General features: G+C 38.8%; 1 protein-coding gene across 1 annotated transcript; it reads left to right on the forward strand.

The window, feature by feature from the left end:
* The first annotated feature begins 7,527 nt into the window (after positions 1–7,527).
* trim44 (tripartite motif containing 44) lies at positions 7,528–15,348 on the forward strand. Its single transcript, XM_048158853.1, has 6 exons — positions 7,528–7,974; positions 10,155–10,665; positions 12,751–12,828; positions 13,168–13,479; positions 14,162–14,181; positions 14,638–15,348. Exons 2-6 carry the CDS (start codon positions 10,201–10,203, stop codon positions 14,711–14,713), a joined length of 951 nt encoding a protein of 316 aa, XP_048014810.1. The 5' UTR covers positions 7,528–7,974; positions 10,155–10,200; the 3' UTR covers positions 14,714–15,348.
* Positions 15,349–16,918: the final 1,570 nt, after the last annotated feature.

The raw sequence follows: 16,918 nt of genomic DNA on the forward strand, positions 1-16,918 counted from the left end.
TTGAAAAGGTTTAACTGTTGTGTTGTTTGTAAGAGAGAAAGAGAGAGAAAAGTTTGCAACTTCTAAAAAACATTGTGTGATTATTCTTTACAACTAGAAATCCAGTCTATCTCCGGAAATCTCAGTATATAGTCACAGGTGTTCAGTTTTGCTATAGTAATACCCTCTCAGAACATGGTAGTAATCAGCCATCCGTGCAAAAGCAGAGGTCGGTGTGGTGTACTGTTGGTACATCTGTCCAGGCCAAGATCTGATCAAGAGACCCTGCAATAAAAATAGTAGAGTTCAAAATCCATTGTGCATGTAATGTACCAATACATTATTAAAATCTTGTTAACATTAGGTAATGCACTGTGAACTAACATGAACAAACAATGAACAGCTGTATTTTCATTAACTAACACTAACGAAGATTAGTAAATACAGCAACAAATGTATTGATCATGGTTAGTTCATGTTAGTTAATACATTAACTAATGTTTAACTAATGAAACTTATTGTAAAGTTTTACCAAATATTTAGTAAAACATATTTAAGAATGTATCAGTAAAAAATACATACAAATAAATAACTCAAAAAAGACCTAGATAAAATATATTAATGACCATAACATCCTGTTATCATATAGTTTATCATAAATACAAACAATATAACATTATTTGTCACCTCATCTCATTTCTCTGATTATTTTACCCTTAAAGCTTTTCACAGACACTCTCACTGAAACAACCAGGGGTTAAAGGGTTAGTTCACCCAAAAATGAAAATAATGTCATTAATTACTCACCCTCATGCCGTTCCACACCCGTAAGACCTTCGTTAATCTTCAGGACACAAATTAAGATATTTTTTGATGAAATCCGATAGCCAGCAATGACATTTCCTCTCTCAAGATCCATTAATGCACCAAAAACATATTTAAATCAGTTCATGTGAGTACAGTGGTTCAATATTAATATTATAAAGAGACGAGAATATTTTTGGTGTGCCAAAAAAACAACAACAAAATAACGTGATAGCTGATTTCAAAACACTGCTTCAGGAAGCATCGGAGCATTATGAATCAGCGTATCGAATCAGCAGTTCAGAGCACCAAAGTCACTTGATTTCAGCAGTTTGGTTGTTTGACGTGTGATCCGAATCATGATTCGATATGCTCATATTCATAACGCTCTGAAGCTTCCTGAAGCAGTGTTTTGAAATCGGCCATCACTATGTAAGTCGTTATTTTGTTTTTTTGGCGCACCAAAAATATTCTCGTGGCTTTATAATATTAATATTGAACCACTGTACTCACATGAACTGATTTAGATGTGTTTTTAGTACCCTTATGGATCTTGAGAGAGGAAATGTCATTGCTGGCTATGGAGGCCTCACTGAGCCATCGGATTTCAACCAAAATATCTTAATTTGTGTTACGATGATCAACAAAGGTCTTACGGGTGTGTAACGGCATGAGGGTAAGTAAATGACAGAATTTTCATTTTTGGGTGAACTAACCCTTTAATGATTTTAAAATGTGATTTTCTTTTTCTTTTTTTTCTTTTTTTTTTCTTTTTCAAAAAACAAAAAAAAAAATCTTACAGACCCCAAACTTTTGAACAGTAGTGTATGTTTGAGGATTTGCTTACTGGTTATATGGTTTTTAGTCTGAGATTTTCTTCAACAGGAGTGCAGGTCATCAGCATGGAAGAATCTAGGAACATAACAAACAGTTTATCACAAAGCCTATATAATGTCAGGTTTATTAGAATCAAGCCAGCTACAGCAGAGGTGAAATGCAGGTAAGAGAAAGTAGAATATATAGAATAATTTGTTTTAGGCTTACTTCATTTTATATTGCTCTGTGTTACTTACGTTTGGATGTCAGAACCTTACAAACTGTAATATTAAAAAATAATTTTGCAAAAGAAAATAACATGCATGGTGATATAGGTAAAATATTTTGTGGGGTAACACTTTGGTATGGGAAACATATTTACTAATAACTTTTGCCTCAAACTTTTAATATACTGCTTATTAATAGACAGTAAGGTAGTTATAGAGTTTAAGGGTGGATATCAGGTAGGATTTAGGGATGAATAAGGCATTAATATCTGCTTTCATTTAAGTAATAATAATACTTTATTTAAGTAATAATAAACAGCCAATATGCAAGCTAATAAGCAACTAGTTTAAAGTGAGAATTGTTCCCCATACTAAAGTGTTACCCCTTTGTGGAAAAAATGCTTATGAAGTTATTTAATGAGCTTTCTCAGTTCACCTGAGTTTCCTAAAGTTACTCCTCTGTCAGCAGCTCCGGTGTTGTAGATTTATTTTTTCACTCCTGAAATCACAGAACATTTTTTCTTCAATGTGATTGGTATTAAATTATTAAACATTAAATGTAATCGAGGTAATTTGTTTACCATTAAAGATCATTTCATTTTGTTTCATTCGATGTTCGCGCTTCCTGTAAGTGATGTCAGTGCAGTTTAAATAAATTAGCTCACTTCCAATTACCCATTGACAGATTACCAACAAAACTATCAAAGCCTCTCTTCTGAACATAAAGATGTGATTAAAAATGCAGACTTTCATAAGAGCTCAGTATATTAGCCAAACAGTTCTGAAAACGGTTATGCTAATGGACTTTTTCGAAGAAAATAAACAATATTTCAATAAATTAAATATTCGACAGAAGCGTGTCAATTACAGGTAAGAAATGTATTCAGAACAGTTTTATATTATTTATGTGATTTTAGGGACTAAACTCACCCGAAAGCAGAGAAAACAACAGCGAGAGACGGTTTTGCAGATTTTGCAGCTTGTCCGTTACTGCGGTGCCGCCCGTTACCATGGTAACTTCTCCAGTGTTTGAATTTTCAAAGCACGCGCCCATTAAAACACGTCAAAGTCACGCAGCGTTTACATAAATAAACATCTACCATTACCAGTTTATGACCTGATCCTTTTATTTTGCGGAGGACGAGATATGTTCAGATAATTTGTCTACTTACAAAAACCTTTCTGAACTAAACAAGCTGGGCTGACCTAGCATTCCGCTGCTCATCTGCCCTTCGCCTCCGAGAAATTGTGATTACAAACTGCCTGTAGTAAACCGAGTGCCTTAGTAACTTTTAAGTGTCACAGAATTATAAAAAGATTTTTCTAATTTACTTAAAGTGAAAACTTACCTGAAAACGTACTCGGTTACTAACATAACCTTCGGTTCCCTGAGATACGGAACGAGTACTGCGTATGGGGGAAAAGTCTCCCTTTTTCCCCCGCTACTGAAGCCTTTTCAATAACGCAGTGTAACTGCATCGTCATTGGTTCACTCATAGACAAGTTGTTGAACCAATGACGGCGCGGCATAGCTGCACGGCCTATGGCGACAAAGCGCACTAACTTTCCCGCCGAAAGGTGCGGGGTAATGGGCTATATAAGTGAGCATTTCGCCATAGGCCATCAGGCCATATCGACTGAAGCGACGACACTGAGCCGCAGCCTTGTGGCACGGCAAGTAACACAGTACTCGTTCCGTATCTCAGGGAACCGAGGTTACGTTAGTAACCGAGTATGTTCCCTTTCGATACTTCACTCGTACTGCGTATGGGGGAACGAATTCAACCGCGCTGTGCTACGGCTGGGGAACGACAGGACTTGACCGGACGCCATAAGGGGGACCAAAGGACAAGTAAGAAGGCCGAAGCCGCCGTTATCCTTGTTACACTACGAGAGGAGAGAACTCCTGGGTTGTGCAAAAAGCGTAACTCCATGGAGGCCGTGAATTCACACTGAAAGGACCCGAGCTTGTAAGGTTGGAACGTCCAACTGATAGAACCTGACAAAAGTGGACGGCGAAGACCAGCCGGCCGCCTCACAGATATCTTTAATTGAGACTCCACTGGACCAGGCCCAAGACGAAGCCATGCCTCTAGTGGAATGGGCTCTAACTCCGATGGGGCAAGTCATGCCCAAAGAGGAGTAGCAGAGAGCTATAGCTTCGACAATCCAACGTGAGAGACGCTGCTTTGAGACCAAAGACCCTTTGGTGCGACCACCAAAACAGACAAAGAGCTGATCAGACTGCCGGAAAGGCTGTGATCGCTCGACATAGACGCGTAATGCCCTGACGGGGCATAATAACTCCAGCTCTTGCTCGTCCGTCGAAGGGGGGAGCGCAGAGAGCGAAATGACCTGTGCTCTGAACGGAGTTGAGAGCACTTTGGGAACGTAGCCAAGTCTAGGTTTCAGAACGACCATAGAGTCGCCTGGCCTGAATTCAAGGCATGCAGGGCTCACGGAGAGGGCCTGCAAGTCGCCAACATGCTTAACCGATGCCAACGCAAGTAGCAAAGCAGTTTTAAGCATCAAGGGCCTGAGGTCTGCTAGACGCAGTGGCTCAAAAGGAGGACCCTTAAGAGCTCTGAGGACCAAGGAAAGGTCCCAGGGGGGAACGGTGAGGGGCTGAGGAGGATGCAATCGCTTGGAACCCCTCAAAAACTTTATAACAAGATCGTTCCGTCCCACTGACTGACCAGCGATGAGTGAGTGAAACGCTGCAATGGCTGCTACGTAAACCTTGAGCGTGGAGGGGCTTGCCCCGAATCCAAACGCTCTTGGAGGAAGGACAGTATAGAAGATACGTCACACTCCTCTGGGTCTATGTTACGTGTAGAACACCAGCTAACAAAGACCGACCACTTCTGGGCGTAGAGGCGTCTCGTGGACGGGGCTCTCTCCTGGGAAATGGTATCTAGCATATTCCTTGGGAGGTCAGATGGCTCCCGTCGTGGGGCCACAGATGTAGAGCCCAAAGCTCCGGCTGTGGGTGCCAGATCCGTTCTGTTCTGTTCGCCTGAGAGAGAAGGTCTCGTTTCGTGGAAAGCCTGAACAACTCCGAGGTCCAAATCTGGCTCCTTCAGAGTGGGGCCACTAACCCGAGTTGGATGCGTCTGTCGAAAGCACCATTCTTCTTGACACCGCCTGTAGGGGTACTCCAAGAGTGAACCAAGTGGGGTTCATCCAGGGTTTCAGGGCTGCTAAACAGGTGGGAGGTTTTTTAAATTTGAATGAAATGAAAACTAAAAGACTTTCATATCACGAGCCAATATTTTATTCACAATAGAACATAGATAACATAAATGTTTAAACTGAGAAATTTTACACTTTTATCCACTAAATGAGCTAATTTCAAATTTGATGCCTGCTACAGGACATTTGTTGCCCCTGGGCACATCTAGCAAGTTAATTAATATCAGGTCTGTAACATGATTAGCTATAAAAGTGATGTCTTAGAGAGGCAGAGTCTCTCAGAAGTAAAGATGGGCAGAGCTGTGAAAGAGTGCATAAAAAGATTGTGGAATACTTTAAATACAATGTTAAATTGCGAAGACTTTGCAAATCTCATCATCTTAAGTGCATAACATCATCAAAAGATTCAGAGAAACTGAAGAAATCTCTGTACATAAGGTATGAGACTGAAGACCTTTATTGGATGCCCATAGTCTTCGGGCCCTCAGACGACACTGCATCACTCATCGGCATGATTGTGTCAATGACATTACTAAATGGGCCAAGGAATACTTCCAGAAACCACTGTCGGTAAACACAATCCGCCGTGCCATCTGCAACTAAATCTCTATCATGCAAAAAGGAAACCATGTGTGAACATGGTCCAGAAGCACCGTCATGTCCTGTGGGCCAAGGCTCATTTAAAATAGACTGTTTCAAAGTGGAAAAGTGTTCTATGGTCAGACGAGTCCAAATTTGACATTCTTGTTGGAAATCACAGACGCCGTGTCCTCCGGGCTAAAGAGGAGGGAGACCTTCCAGCATGTTATCAGCGTTCAGCTCAAAAGCCAGCATCTATGATTGTATGGGGGTGCATAAGTACATACGGTATGGGCAGCTTGCATGTTTTGGAAAGGCACTATGAATGCTGAAAGGTGTATATAAAGGTTTTAGAGCAACATACTCCCATCTAGACGACGTCTATTTCAGGAAAGGCCTTGTGTATTTCAGCATGACAATGCAAAACCACATACTGCAGCTATTATCATTCCTCCTTTAGCAATATTTTAAAAATGCATACACACAAGTGTTGCAAAGAAACGGAAATACTTTATCTAATGCACTTACAAAATTGTCATCAGAAACTAACAAATGTATAAAATAATAAATAATAATCTGGGCGTGGTCTGTGAGACACGACATGAAAACTTCCCTCTGATACATTAGAACAGTGACAGGGGAAACAACAAAGTCCAATAATGATACAAACATTCACAAATAATGTGGAGAGCCTTTAAATCTGCTCCATGGAAAATTTTCTGTGACAAATCTGGCACCGTCCAACATCTGCTGGAAAGTCAGGTAAAACTATCTGCGTGTATGCGCATGTCCCCAGTTAACATGATGTCCGTAACACAAGGCAATCTAAAAATGGGAACAGTATTTAAAATACATTCTGTGAAGTAAAGACCTTCCTAGCACAGCAAACCACATATCAACTTTGCATTTCTCCTTAAGGTGAAATGGGTGCTTCTTAAACGACGTTTAAATAAGTCAAGAGCAGCACAGTCCTGAATGAAATGCTCCCATCTGACTAACAGAGAACCGTATGGGAACATTCTGTTAACGTCCCAAATGTCCTCTTGGTAAAGTTCTTATGGGACCATAGAATTAGCAAAATGGAACGTCCCCCTAGGGCAATGATTTCCACGATGCGGAAAATACAACAAAATCATGTAATCTCATCAATAAATGGAATTTTCAGTATAACAAGAATCACTTCACCAGCAAGTGAAGTCACTTCACTGTTTCATTTGAGAAACACTGTGTGTGTGTGTTCAAGGTGTGTGTGTGCACCTGGATGGGTGAAATGCAGAGCACAAATTCTGAGTATGGGACATCATACTTGGCCACATGTCAAGTCACTTATAGTGTCCTAAAAAACACTTAAGTGTCCTCAAAACTATCATCAGAAACACAGAAATGTTATTTGATTAAAGTTTTTAATAACTTTTGATATATATATATATATATATATATATATATATATATATATATAGCGTGTCATCAGCATTCAGTTCAAAAGCCTGCTGCACTCATGGTACGGCAGCAAAGTTCCTTGATTATTATGCCAGAATGAGAGTATAGTTCCTAGCCATATTGCCCTAGAAAATCGCAACTTTTCATTTTCTGTCTGTCTTAGTATGTGATTTAACTACAGAAGAGTCCAGTTTTAAATAGGAAAAATATCGAAACTCTTTGGTCATTTTTGTGCAAGATGCTATTGGTCTCATCAAATTCAATGAACTACGCTAAGCTATGCTAAAAGTGGTACCGCCAGACCCGGAGATCAGCTGAATGGATTTGAAAACGGTAAAACTCAACTGTTTAACTCTAGGGGAGTTGGAAAATGAGCCTATTTTAAAAAAAAAATGGAGTGTTCCTTTAAGCACAAGTTGAAGCCACTGGCGGCTCACGCTCACAATGCTCCGCCTACCTTCAGCAGTCACACAGGGAGAGAGAGAGCGAGAGAGAGAGAGAGAGAGAGAGAGAGAGAACCAACCAACCATTTTGGAATTAAAACAACATTAATCCAACATTAAATCAACTAAACAATTAGAAGCATTTAGAGAGCCGAGTATCCTTCCATGGTTTCTGTCTATCCTACTGTCTGCTGTAGCTGGTTTCTGTCTTTCAGCTTGTTTTGGAGGAACAGGAAGTAGTGAAAAAAAAAAAAAAAACTCCCAGAGCAAAACAAGGAAGTGCAGGCAGTGTGAGCAGCAGCAGAAGTCTGAGATCATCATGTTTTGTGCTACAGCTCTGTGACAACAGGCCAGTCAGAAAGAACAGAAGTAAAATTAACAAAAGCAAAGGGTGGAAGAAACTAAAGCAGGAACAACAACAACAACAGCACACAGTGAGACATACGTCTGCAGCAGAGACAAAGGAAACAGAGTGACCACTTCAGAAAGAGGAGGTAAGACTGAGGAGAGAGAGAGAGAGAGAGACAGAGAGAGAGAGAGAGAGAGAGAGAGGAAGATAAATGAAGAAAACAAATGCTTTGAGTGTGAAACGTTAGCTTTCTTTCTCATGCGGTGAGCTGGAGAGGAAAACCGCTGAAGCGAAACTTCAGGAGGTGGAACCCTTTGTGTAATTATCTGAGTATCCGGAAGGTGGTTGAATGGTTGTGAACTTCCTCATTGTGTGTTTCAGCTAAACATATACTTTCCTCAGGTTGATATAGGGGTATGAGAAGTTGCTTTGGATATTAGCATTTGCTAAATGACCACTTAGCCTACTAGGACTGGGAGGTGATCCAGGGTCTACATTACCTTGTTTACAAAGTTCTAAGAGTGAGTTTGCTGAATAAAAGTATTAGTTTCTTCATTAAAAAGTCTTACTGACCTCAAGCGTTTGAGCAGTAGCATATGCTACATGGCTAACCTGCGTTGTAGGTTTTTTCTGAAGCCTGTCTGACAAAGAGTTGCAGAGTTGGTTTCGAGTTGACAAAACCAAACAGATCCAAGCAACTAGCCATACAACATTCTCACAACACTTGCAGTGAACAATCTGTGTCAATTTAGGGTTTGATCCTGAGTGTATGATTACCTCAGAAACTGTGACGTTTACAGCCAAACGTGTGAATATGAGATGGACTGCATGAAACACTTCTCTGCAGGAGTTTATGCAAGTGAATTTAAATAGTTTTATAGGTCCACAACAAGCCTAAAGAAAACATACATTTTGTAATTTTAAAGGCTTTTATTATAATATTTATTTGTAAGCTTATATATATTTTTATACAGTATATTATTAATAATAATATAATTAATAATATACCAACATAATTAATTAATTAAAAATATAAATATTAATTCATATTTTGATATTAATGAAAAATTAATAAAGATTAGGGTAAGGGTAGACTTAAATCTTCATTTGCATAAAAACTTTTTGGTCACAGCACACTGACACGTTTTCAGCATTACCAACTACTTACAAAGAAACACAATTTTAGCAATAACACAATTTTAACATGTGCCTTAAAATACAGACAAATTATATAATGTAAAAATATGTAATTAGCTAAAAAATAGAATATATATTAGGGCTTGGACAATACATCGACGCATCACAAATCGAGAAATGATTCTGGATTGATTCTGATATCTTCCGTATGTATTGCGATTCTCTCTCGAATCGGTTCTGAGCTTAGTTTTCAACAGCAGATGGCACTGTGTGCTTTAGAAACAGCCGTACTCTGCTTCCTTCCAATTCCTTACACAAACCACTTGAACCTTCTATAAAATAATCCCTCAGAAAGTTTGAAAAGGTTGAATTGAATTACAAGGGTGTTTGCAGTGGGCTGTTTACATTAATCTCACGTCATAAAAGCATTCTGAGGCGTAAATACATTGTCAGACTCACCCGAGCGCACGAGTGCTCTTCTTCATGAGCATTTGAGCATGCGGTTAAAAATAGCCTAGACCGCCATCTGCTGTTAAAATCTAAGCTCAGAATCGATTTGTACGGAGCCTCGGACAATCAATATAATTAGCCTTAATCAATATAAAAAAATATAAAATTAAAGAAAGGCAATTTGATCTCAAATGCATTTTCCTGTGAAGCATGCATCTTTGAAGCTTTCTATCTGCTGATGTGTATCTGATAAAGGCGTAAATATGCATTTCCTTCAGCCTGAGACTTATTCATTCCACTTTTGGTGTGAAAGGGCTGTTACATTTGCCAAAAATAGATTTTTTTGTTGTTATTAAAAACAAACAAGCAAGCCCAGCCCAGGTGAGACAAAAGTAACGCAAAAGTAATGTAACGCATTGCTTTGCATGCAAAGTAACTATGTAACACAATTAGTTACTTTTTTAGGGAGTAATGCAATATTGTAATGCATTACTTTTCAAAAGTAACTTTCCTCAACACTGCTCTTTACTGTACATAACTTTGGGAGCTCATGGAAACCCGCTAAAACCCACTACAAATGGGAAAACTCCATATCAAACAGCTGCCAGAAGAAAACCGATGGGGAAATATCCCAAAATTTATGTTAGCCATTTTGGTTGCTTGACTGGCCATTGGCTACACAGTCGACTGAACCATACACACATTTACTGCCAATTATTTAGTTGGATTGTCTTTTAGGTTCCACCCAGATACTCACTGTCATCCCGTGACGTTCTTCCCCACCATGGATGCATCAGGAGGATGCTGGGACAGCTGCCTGAACGAGGAGGACTTGCCGCAGATGGACGGCACATGCGATGCGTGTGAACCGGACGAGCCTCAGCCGGCTGCGTGGGTCTGCGCACGCTGTCGCTTCGCCTTCTGCAGCAGCCACGCAGACAAACATTCACAAAGCACCGGTCACCAACTCCAGCCGTACCACACGCCCGAGCCTCACCCGGAGAACGAGCACCTGCCGTCCGAAAACGCAGCAGAGGGAGCCACCGGACAGGATGAGCATCAAGTCCAGACGGGAGCAGGGAAAAGAGAGACTGTGACAGTGGAGAGGCTGAAGTGTAAGGAGCACGATCAGGAGGGATCGCTCTACTGTAAACACGACCAGCGGATCATCTGTGTGGTGTGTGCTGTGCAGGGAGAGCACCGAGAACACGAGATCATCACTCTCAGAGAGGCCTACCTGTGGCAGAAGGTCAGTGAAAACGCACACACAAAGACCAGCACTGGTTGATAGGCTTTCATTTAGGCCACATTTAGGGATAGTTCACCTAAAAATGCAAAAAAAAAAAAAAAAGTGTTTTTTTCTTTCTTTTTTTTTAAGTCTATCCTAAATATACTGCGAGTGATGCAGGTATTGGTCAGTGAAGTGTCTTTTGGCATATACCTCATGTATGCTGTAGTTTAAAAATGAATAATTTACATCTTGGAAAATTAATTTATTTATTTATTTACATTTCTCTGTAAACATTTTTCATAATATTGCAGCTTTGGTCCTCTGAAATTAATGAACACACCAAACAACCAGAGCAGAAGGGTGCAGGGAATGAGGCAGTGCTGAGAGCAGACCAGCAGAGGGAGACCGATGCCATCGGGGGGAAAGTGGGAAGGGAATTCCGAGAAAGAAGTGCAGGGGAGTGAGCAGCTTAGCAAACACAGCAGCAGCCAGACCAGGGACAAATGGGACCAGATCCAAGACTGGTTAGTTGGAAGTAGGTTTCAAAATGGACTGGATCAGGAACTACCCTAGACAGAATGATTGGGACCGGAGCATAAAAACATGCAACTGACCATGAAAGCTTGCACCTCAGAGCACAAATTATTATTATTATTATTATTATTATTATTATTATTATTATTTTTTTTGTTTTTTTTTTTTAAATAATGTAAGACATTGGACATTCAGATGTAGAATTTGCACTTTGCTGCTTCTTCATAGAGAGCTTTTCTGCCCAACCAGGGTTGTGCACAAACATTTGAGGGCCAGTGACTTGAACTGATGGAAATATCTACTGTATGTATGCATGTATATTTCTGCTATTAGCTACTAGCAATTTGTTGTAAAAGCCTCACTGCTTCAAAAGCCTCGTTCGGCACTTACTAGCCTTTACCAATCATTTTTTACTATTACAGCTCTCAAGGTTAACTAAAAGTCGTGGCATGAAAGGTTGCAGTGATGAGCATGTAGTTGATCATGTTGTTGAGCTCATGAAAGTAGTCAATTTCTGCACACTAACGAATGCTTTCATTATAACTAACAGTGCAAACACACTGTAAATAAGAGATTGATTTTTACAGGAGTTTTGGCATGAGTCCAGAACTCAGTCACTGAAAAACTTCGCGCTGTTTGATTGACAGCTCCTGCGATTGTAAAGGGAGCGTTCTTTGAAACTGTTCTTTGATCACAGTTTAAATAACAGATTATTTTCATCCTACTAAGAGAAACAAGGTGAATTTGAGCGTTTAGTCACTGGTTTGATTTACTGACACACAGACAAAGATCATCTGACTGTACATGAATCATTAATATCAGATCAGGCATTAGAATGAACACATTTACTGACATGTTGTTGCATTACTGTCGAGTTCATATCGTAAAAGTCTGTTTGCAAAGCCTTCACCGAAATTGCAACTGAGTTATCAAAGAATCCACAGTATAATGTGCCAAATACAAATAAATAATGCTCAACTGAGACATTCACATTGTTAAAAATAAATAAAATAACCACATACCTTGCATTAGGATCCTATGGAAGGTGTTATTTTTAGTCAGTGGGCGGGGCCAAAGTTGCAATGGTGAAGCATTTGTTGATTTTCTTCTGCAGAGGCCGTCTTTTAATAGTCACATTCCAGGACGAGTCGTTCGCTGGGCTTGGTAACATTAAAAGCTGTTTTTGGACTAACAAGGAAGTTTTCAATTCTGAAACTTGCAGGATATTCTTATAGTATGATGACCTCTTATATGTCAAAAACTCAAGGAAATTAGATTTCCCGGTTCATCACCCCTTTAAAAGGAGCAAGACTACTGTTTGTAACATCTGAGACGTCACCCTAAAAAAAAAAAAAAAATCAATCCAAAAGAGTGCCAAGGTTCCTGCTCTGCTCCAGAGGTCTCCTGAGTTTTATAATAATATTTCCATTTTCTAACTCTAACATTCTAGACCATTTTTTGCATATAGAGTACTATTAAATCAACATTAAATAAGTGTGAAAATGTTATGTTTTCTAACACTTTAACAATATTTCAGACTCACTCTTTCTGAATGTGTTTGTGTTTCAGAGCAAAGAAGGCATCGATCTGCTGGAGCGCACACATGAAATATCAGAAAAGATCAAGGCCAAATGGATCAGCCCAGATGTGAGTCACACTTATCACATTATTGCCTAAACACGGTTTATAATCACCATTCTGCACTTAAACTTCCACATATGTTGTTATCGGAATAAGGGAATATTAGGCAAATATAGATGTGTTATGAAATGCAACTTTTTGTGCTTTAAATCAAATTTCACATCAAATTGTTATAAATGGAGCAAAACCTTAAAGATTTCATAATTCTCCATATCACTACATAATGAATTACTGACTCTGTCTCACAACTTCTATAAATATAGCTTTATCTGCATACGTAAAGTATACTCGCTCACATAAATCAAGATATATACTATAAAGCAAAGCTCCACTGGTTGTTGATAGATGAGTGTGGATGAGCTGGAGGAGTATGTGAACCAGCAGTTCGACGAGCTGCACCGGCTGGTTCGTCTGGAGGAGTGGCGCGTCCTGCACCTGGTGGATCTGAAGGAGGCCTTCCTCACTGCCCAGGCCGCCGAGAAGATTTCTGAGATTAGTGTCCACACGGAAAAACTTCAGGAGGAAATGGATTCCATCACACAGCAGCTGAGCGACCTGGATCAGATGGAGCAGGATGGAGTCGCCCCCATGTCCCTCGCCCCGCTGTTGGCCCTCAGACCAGCACCCCTACCTGAACAAGTGGAGCCCATCCCAATGGTTAGTCAAGTCAGTGTTACTGTCATTTTTGTATAATTGGAGCAACGCTGTAAAGATGAGTGGGTCAAAATACGTCCAGAATCACGTGAGAGACTGATGAAGAACATCATACAGGAAATGATTACTACAGGTTTTTGCTGCTAAAAGTGAATCATTGGTTGTCCTTAGTTTTTCACCCATGGCTTTACCATTTAGGCCTGGTTTTTGTTAAATAAATAATGGCACTGTGTGATATGTCATGTTTTGTTGTTCATCTGAGGTTTTATTTTCAAAATCCCAAAGGCCAGAAGATTTTTATTATTTCCTGATACGGAAAACCATGGAATTCAATAGGGTGTCCTAACATTTTCACATGACTATATATATATATATATATATATATATATATATATATATATATATATATATATATACATATATATACAAAATGCAGCTGGTTAGCTAAGCTAGGTACATTTATGATTACATAGTCTGGAAACTGTCAACGTGTCATCATGATTGCAGAACCGACATATATATTTTGAATATTGAAGTCAGGGAAAGGCAGCTCTACAAGTCTGTAAATATGAGTTTGAAATGCCATTGTCAGTCATGTCATGCAGGTCCTTATATGCAGTGCATTATATAGCAGTAGAACAGTGATTTCAAATGAATAACTTCTTTTCCTTGCTCTTTTTTTCAGATTCCTGATTTGAGACTAAGGTAAGGGATCTGAAATGATCTGTTTCAGTAACTTCCAGGTACTCTTAAAGATTACTATTTTAAATATAGACAGACAGCCTTTATAATTCACTCTTCCACTTCTTTTGAATCAGTTTCTGCTTGAAAAACATATGGCTGAATTAAACCAGTATTTCCAGCATTTACTACAGTAAAGTTTAGCTAGTGGATCTCTGAGTGCGACTGAGTGGAGACAGGGCTAATTTGCATATTCATTAATCTGGACATACTAAATTAAGCAATGGTTTAGAGTTGCATTCAATATATTTTAAGGCATGAAAAAAATTCACAGAAAAAAAAAAAACATTTAAATGTGTCATTTTGGTGATCAAAGATGAGTTTTAAGGGATTATTTATGACTACAGGCGGACTGGTTTCTGTACTTTGTTAATGTTTGAATATAAATGTATAATATGTGAGTCTTCCTTCTGTCTACAGAGCCAATCAAAGGAGGGAGGAAGATCCTTCAGAAGATGAAGAGAGAGGAGACGCATATATTGGACATACACCCTGAAACTAATGGCCATTCTGACGCATCTGTCTTTCTCCTTGCTTATCTCACTTATTGGGATTAAAAACTATGACTATAGCTGAATGTTACTGTTCTGATCGTATTGCTTAATTTTAACCAGTTATTTAAACATTGCAGATAATTGTTTTATCACAAACCAATTAATTTGGTAATGCCCGGAAGGCAGGAAGAACACTGAAACACTAAACTTTAAAAGACTTTGTCTTTTGTCATTTGTATTGTTTTAAAAAAAAAAAAAAAAAAAAATCATGTTTTTATGGTTTTAAACCATGTCTTTTTTTTGTAACTGGTTTAATTGTTTGATTCATGAAATATGGTCTCATATCCTGCAAACATCATCATGCTATACTTTGATTCCATTCAGCTTAAACATTATTATGGATTATATATTTGGCATAGCTGTTCATTGTTTGATGCATTGTTTATATTCCATTTGTTTGCTTCTTTTTCTTTATCAGAAAGAACTGTACTGATGCCAGTATACCAAATATATTTCAACCTTGATTGTAACCTGATGCTAAACCATTTCTTGCGTTTGAATATCAGCATGCTGGGCCTGGAATCGGCTTGTGTACATTTTCCTCACCATTTTTAAATATATATTTTTGTTTCTTACAGTTCTCTCAGCATTCTCTCTTTGATAACTAAACAATGCTTTGCTTTGGGAAAACATGGCATTATATATTTGATATGGTCAGTGTTTGGGAAGGCTACTTTAAAAAGTAATGAATTACAATACTGCGTTACTCCCTAAAAGTAACTAATTGTGTTATAGTTACCTTTTATGGAAAGCAATGTGTTATGTTACTTTTGCATTACTATTTCTCACCTGGGCTGGGCTTGCATGTTTATTTAATAACAAAAAAATATATATTTTTCAATTTGACAAAGTCTCTGCACTTATGATTTCTCTCAACATAAGAACATGAGAGAACTGTCAGTCAATACATGGGAAAACGAAGTAACTTGCATTACTTATTTGATTAAAAAGTAACTGTAAAGTAATGCATTACCCCCAACATTAGATATGATCTTTGATAGTAGGAGTGCACTGACCTCTGCACAGTAAAATGAAAATACCAAACTTCTGCTTTTGTTCTGATTTTTTTTTTCTGTAAACAAATAATTAAAGAAGTTTATTTTGAAGTTTGAAGGCTAACGAGTGATTTTACCAATTTTTACCACTTTTACACATGATTTACCACTCATGGAGTCCATAAATTTGAGTTGGATTGAAATATTAAGTCTGCTAGTGTGCAAACACTCAAAGCACCTGCTTTAAAAAAATTAAGTAAATAAAAAAATCAGAGCCTGTGCACGGGGTTTAGAAAATGAAAAGGGGAAGCAGGGCCATACAAAAACATTTTGAAGAACAGTGGCTCAAACTGAGAAAAAGGACATTAACCGCAGGTCAAGCACCATAGGTTTGCACAAAAACTAATTTTTGTCAGGCATTGATTCTAGGAATGCTCCAAACAATCAGATACTGATCAGATCCAGTGACTGGATCCCGGCACATTCCATGTTTTTAAATTGGTGGAGAAAAAAAAAAAAAAAAATGTTCATAATGCTCTCAAATGCCTCTGAATCAATTCCAAACAAATATTGCTGCTTAAAGGGGACCTATATGCCCCTTTCACAAGATGTAATATCAGTCTCTGGTGTCTCCAGAATGTCAGTGAAGTTTCAGCTCAAAATACCCCACAGATCATTTATTATAGCTTGACAAATTTGCCCTATTTGGGTGTGAGCAAAAACACGCCGTTTTTGTGTGTGTCCCTTTAAATGCAAATGAGCTGCTGCTCCCGCCCCATTTCCAGAAGAGGGCGGAGCTTTAACAGCTCAACAACAACAAAGCTGGAGAATCTCACGCGGTCAAAATAAGGATTGTCAGTAACGGTGTTCAGCCTTACATTGTTCAAACCGGAGTCGACACTGATGGAGAGACTCAGGAAGAAGTTACAACTTTTAGACGTTTCTGAATGGTTAGTGGATAAATGATGTAGTTGCTGTGGAGTTGATTCAACTCATCCACTATCATGTGCCGTCAAGTTCATCTTTTGTGTTGAATTGACCCTCGTTTTGTGAAGCAGTTCGGCGTAAAATGACGGCATGACAACAACACTCTACTACAAAAACTCTTCCTCTTCTCTAAAACAGCTCAACATGGCCCCGCCCCCTTTGTTG

The sequence above is a fragment of the Megalobrama amblycephala genome, linkage group LG15, assembly GCF_018812025.1.
Source record: "Megalobrama amblycephala isolate DHTTF-2021 linkage group LG15, ASM1881202v1, whole genome shotgun sequence".
NCBI lineage: Eukaryota > Metazoa > Chordata > Actinopteri > Cypriniformes > Xenocyprididae > Megalobrama > Megalobrama amblycephala.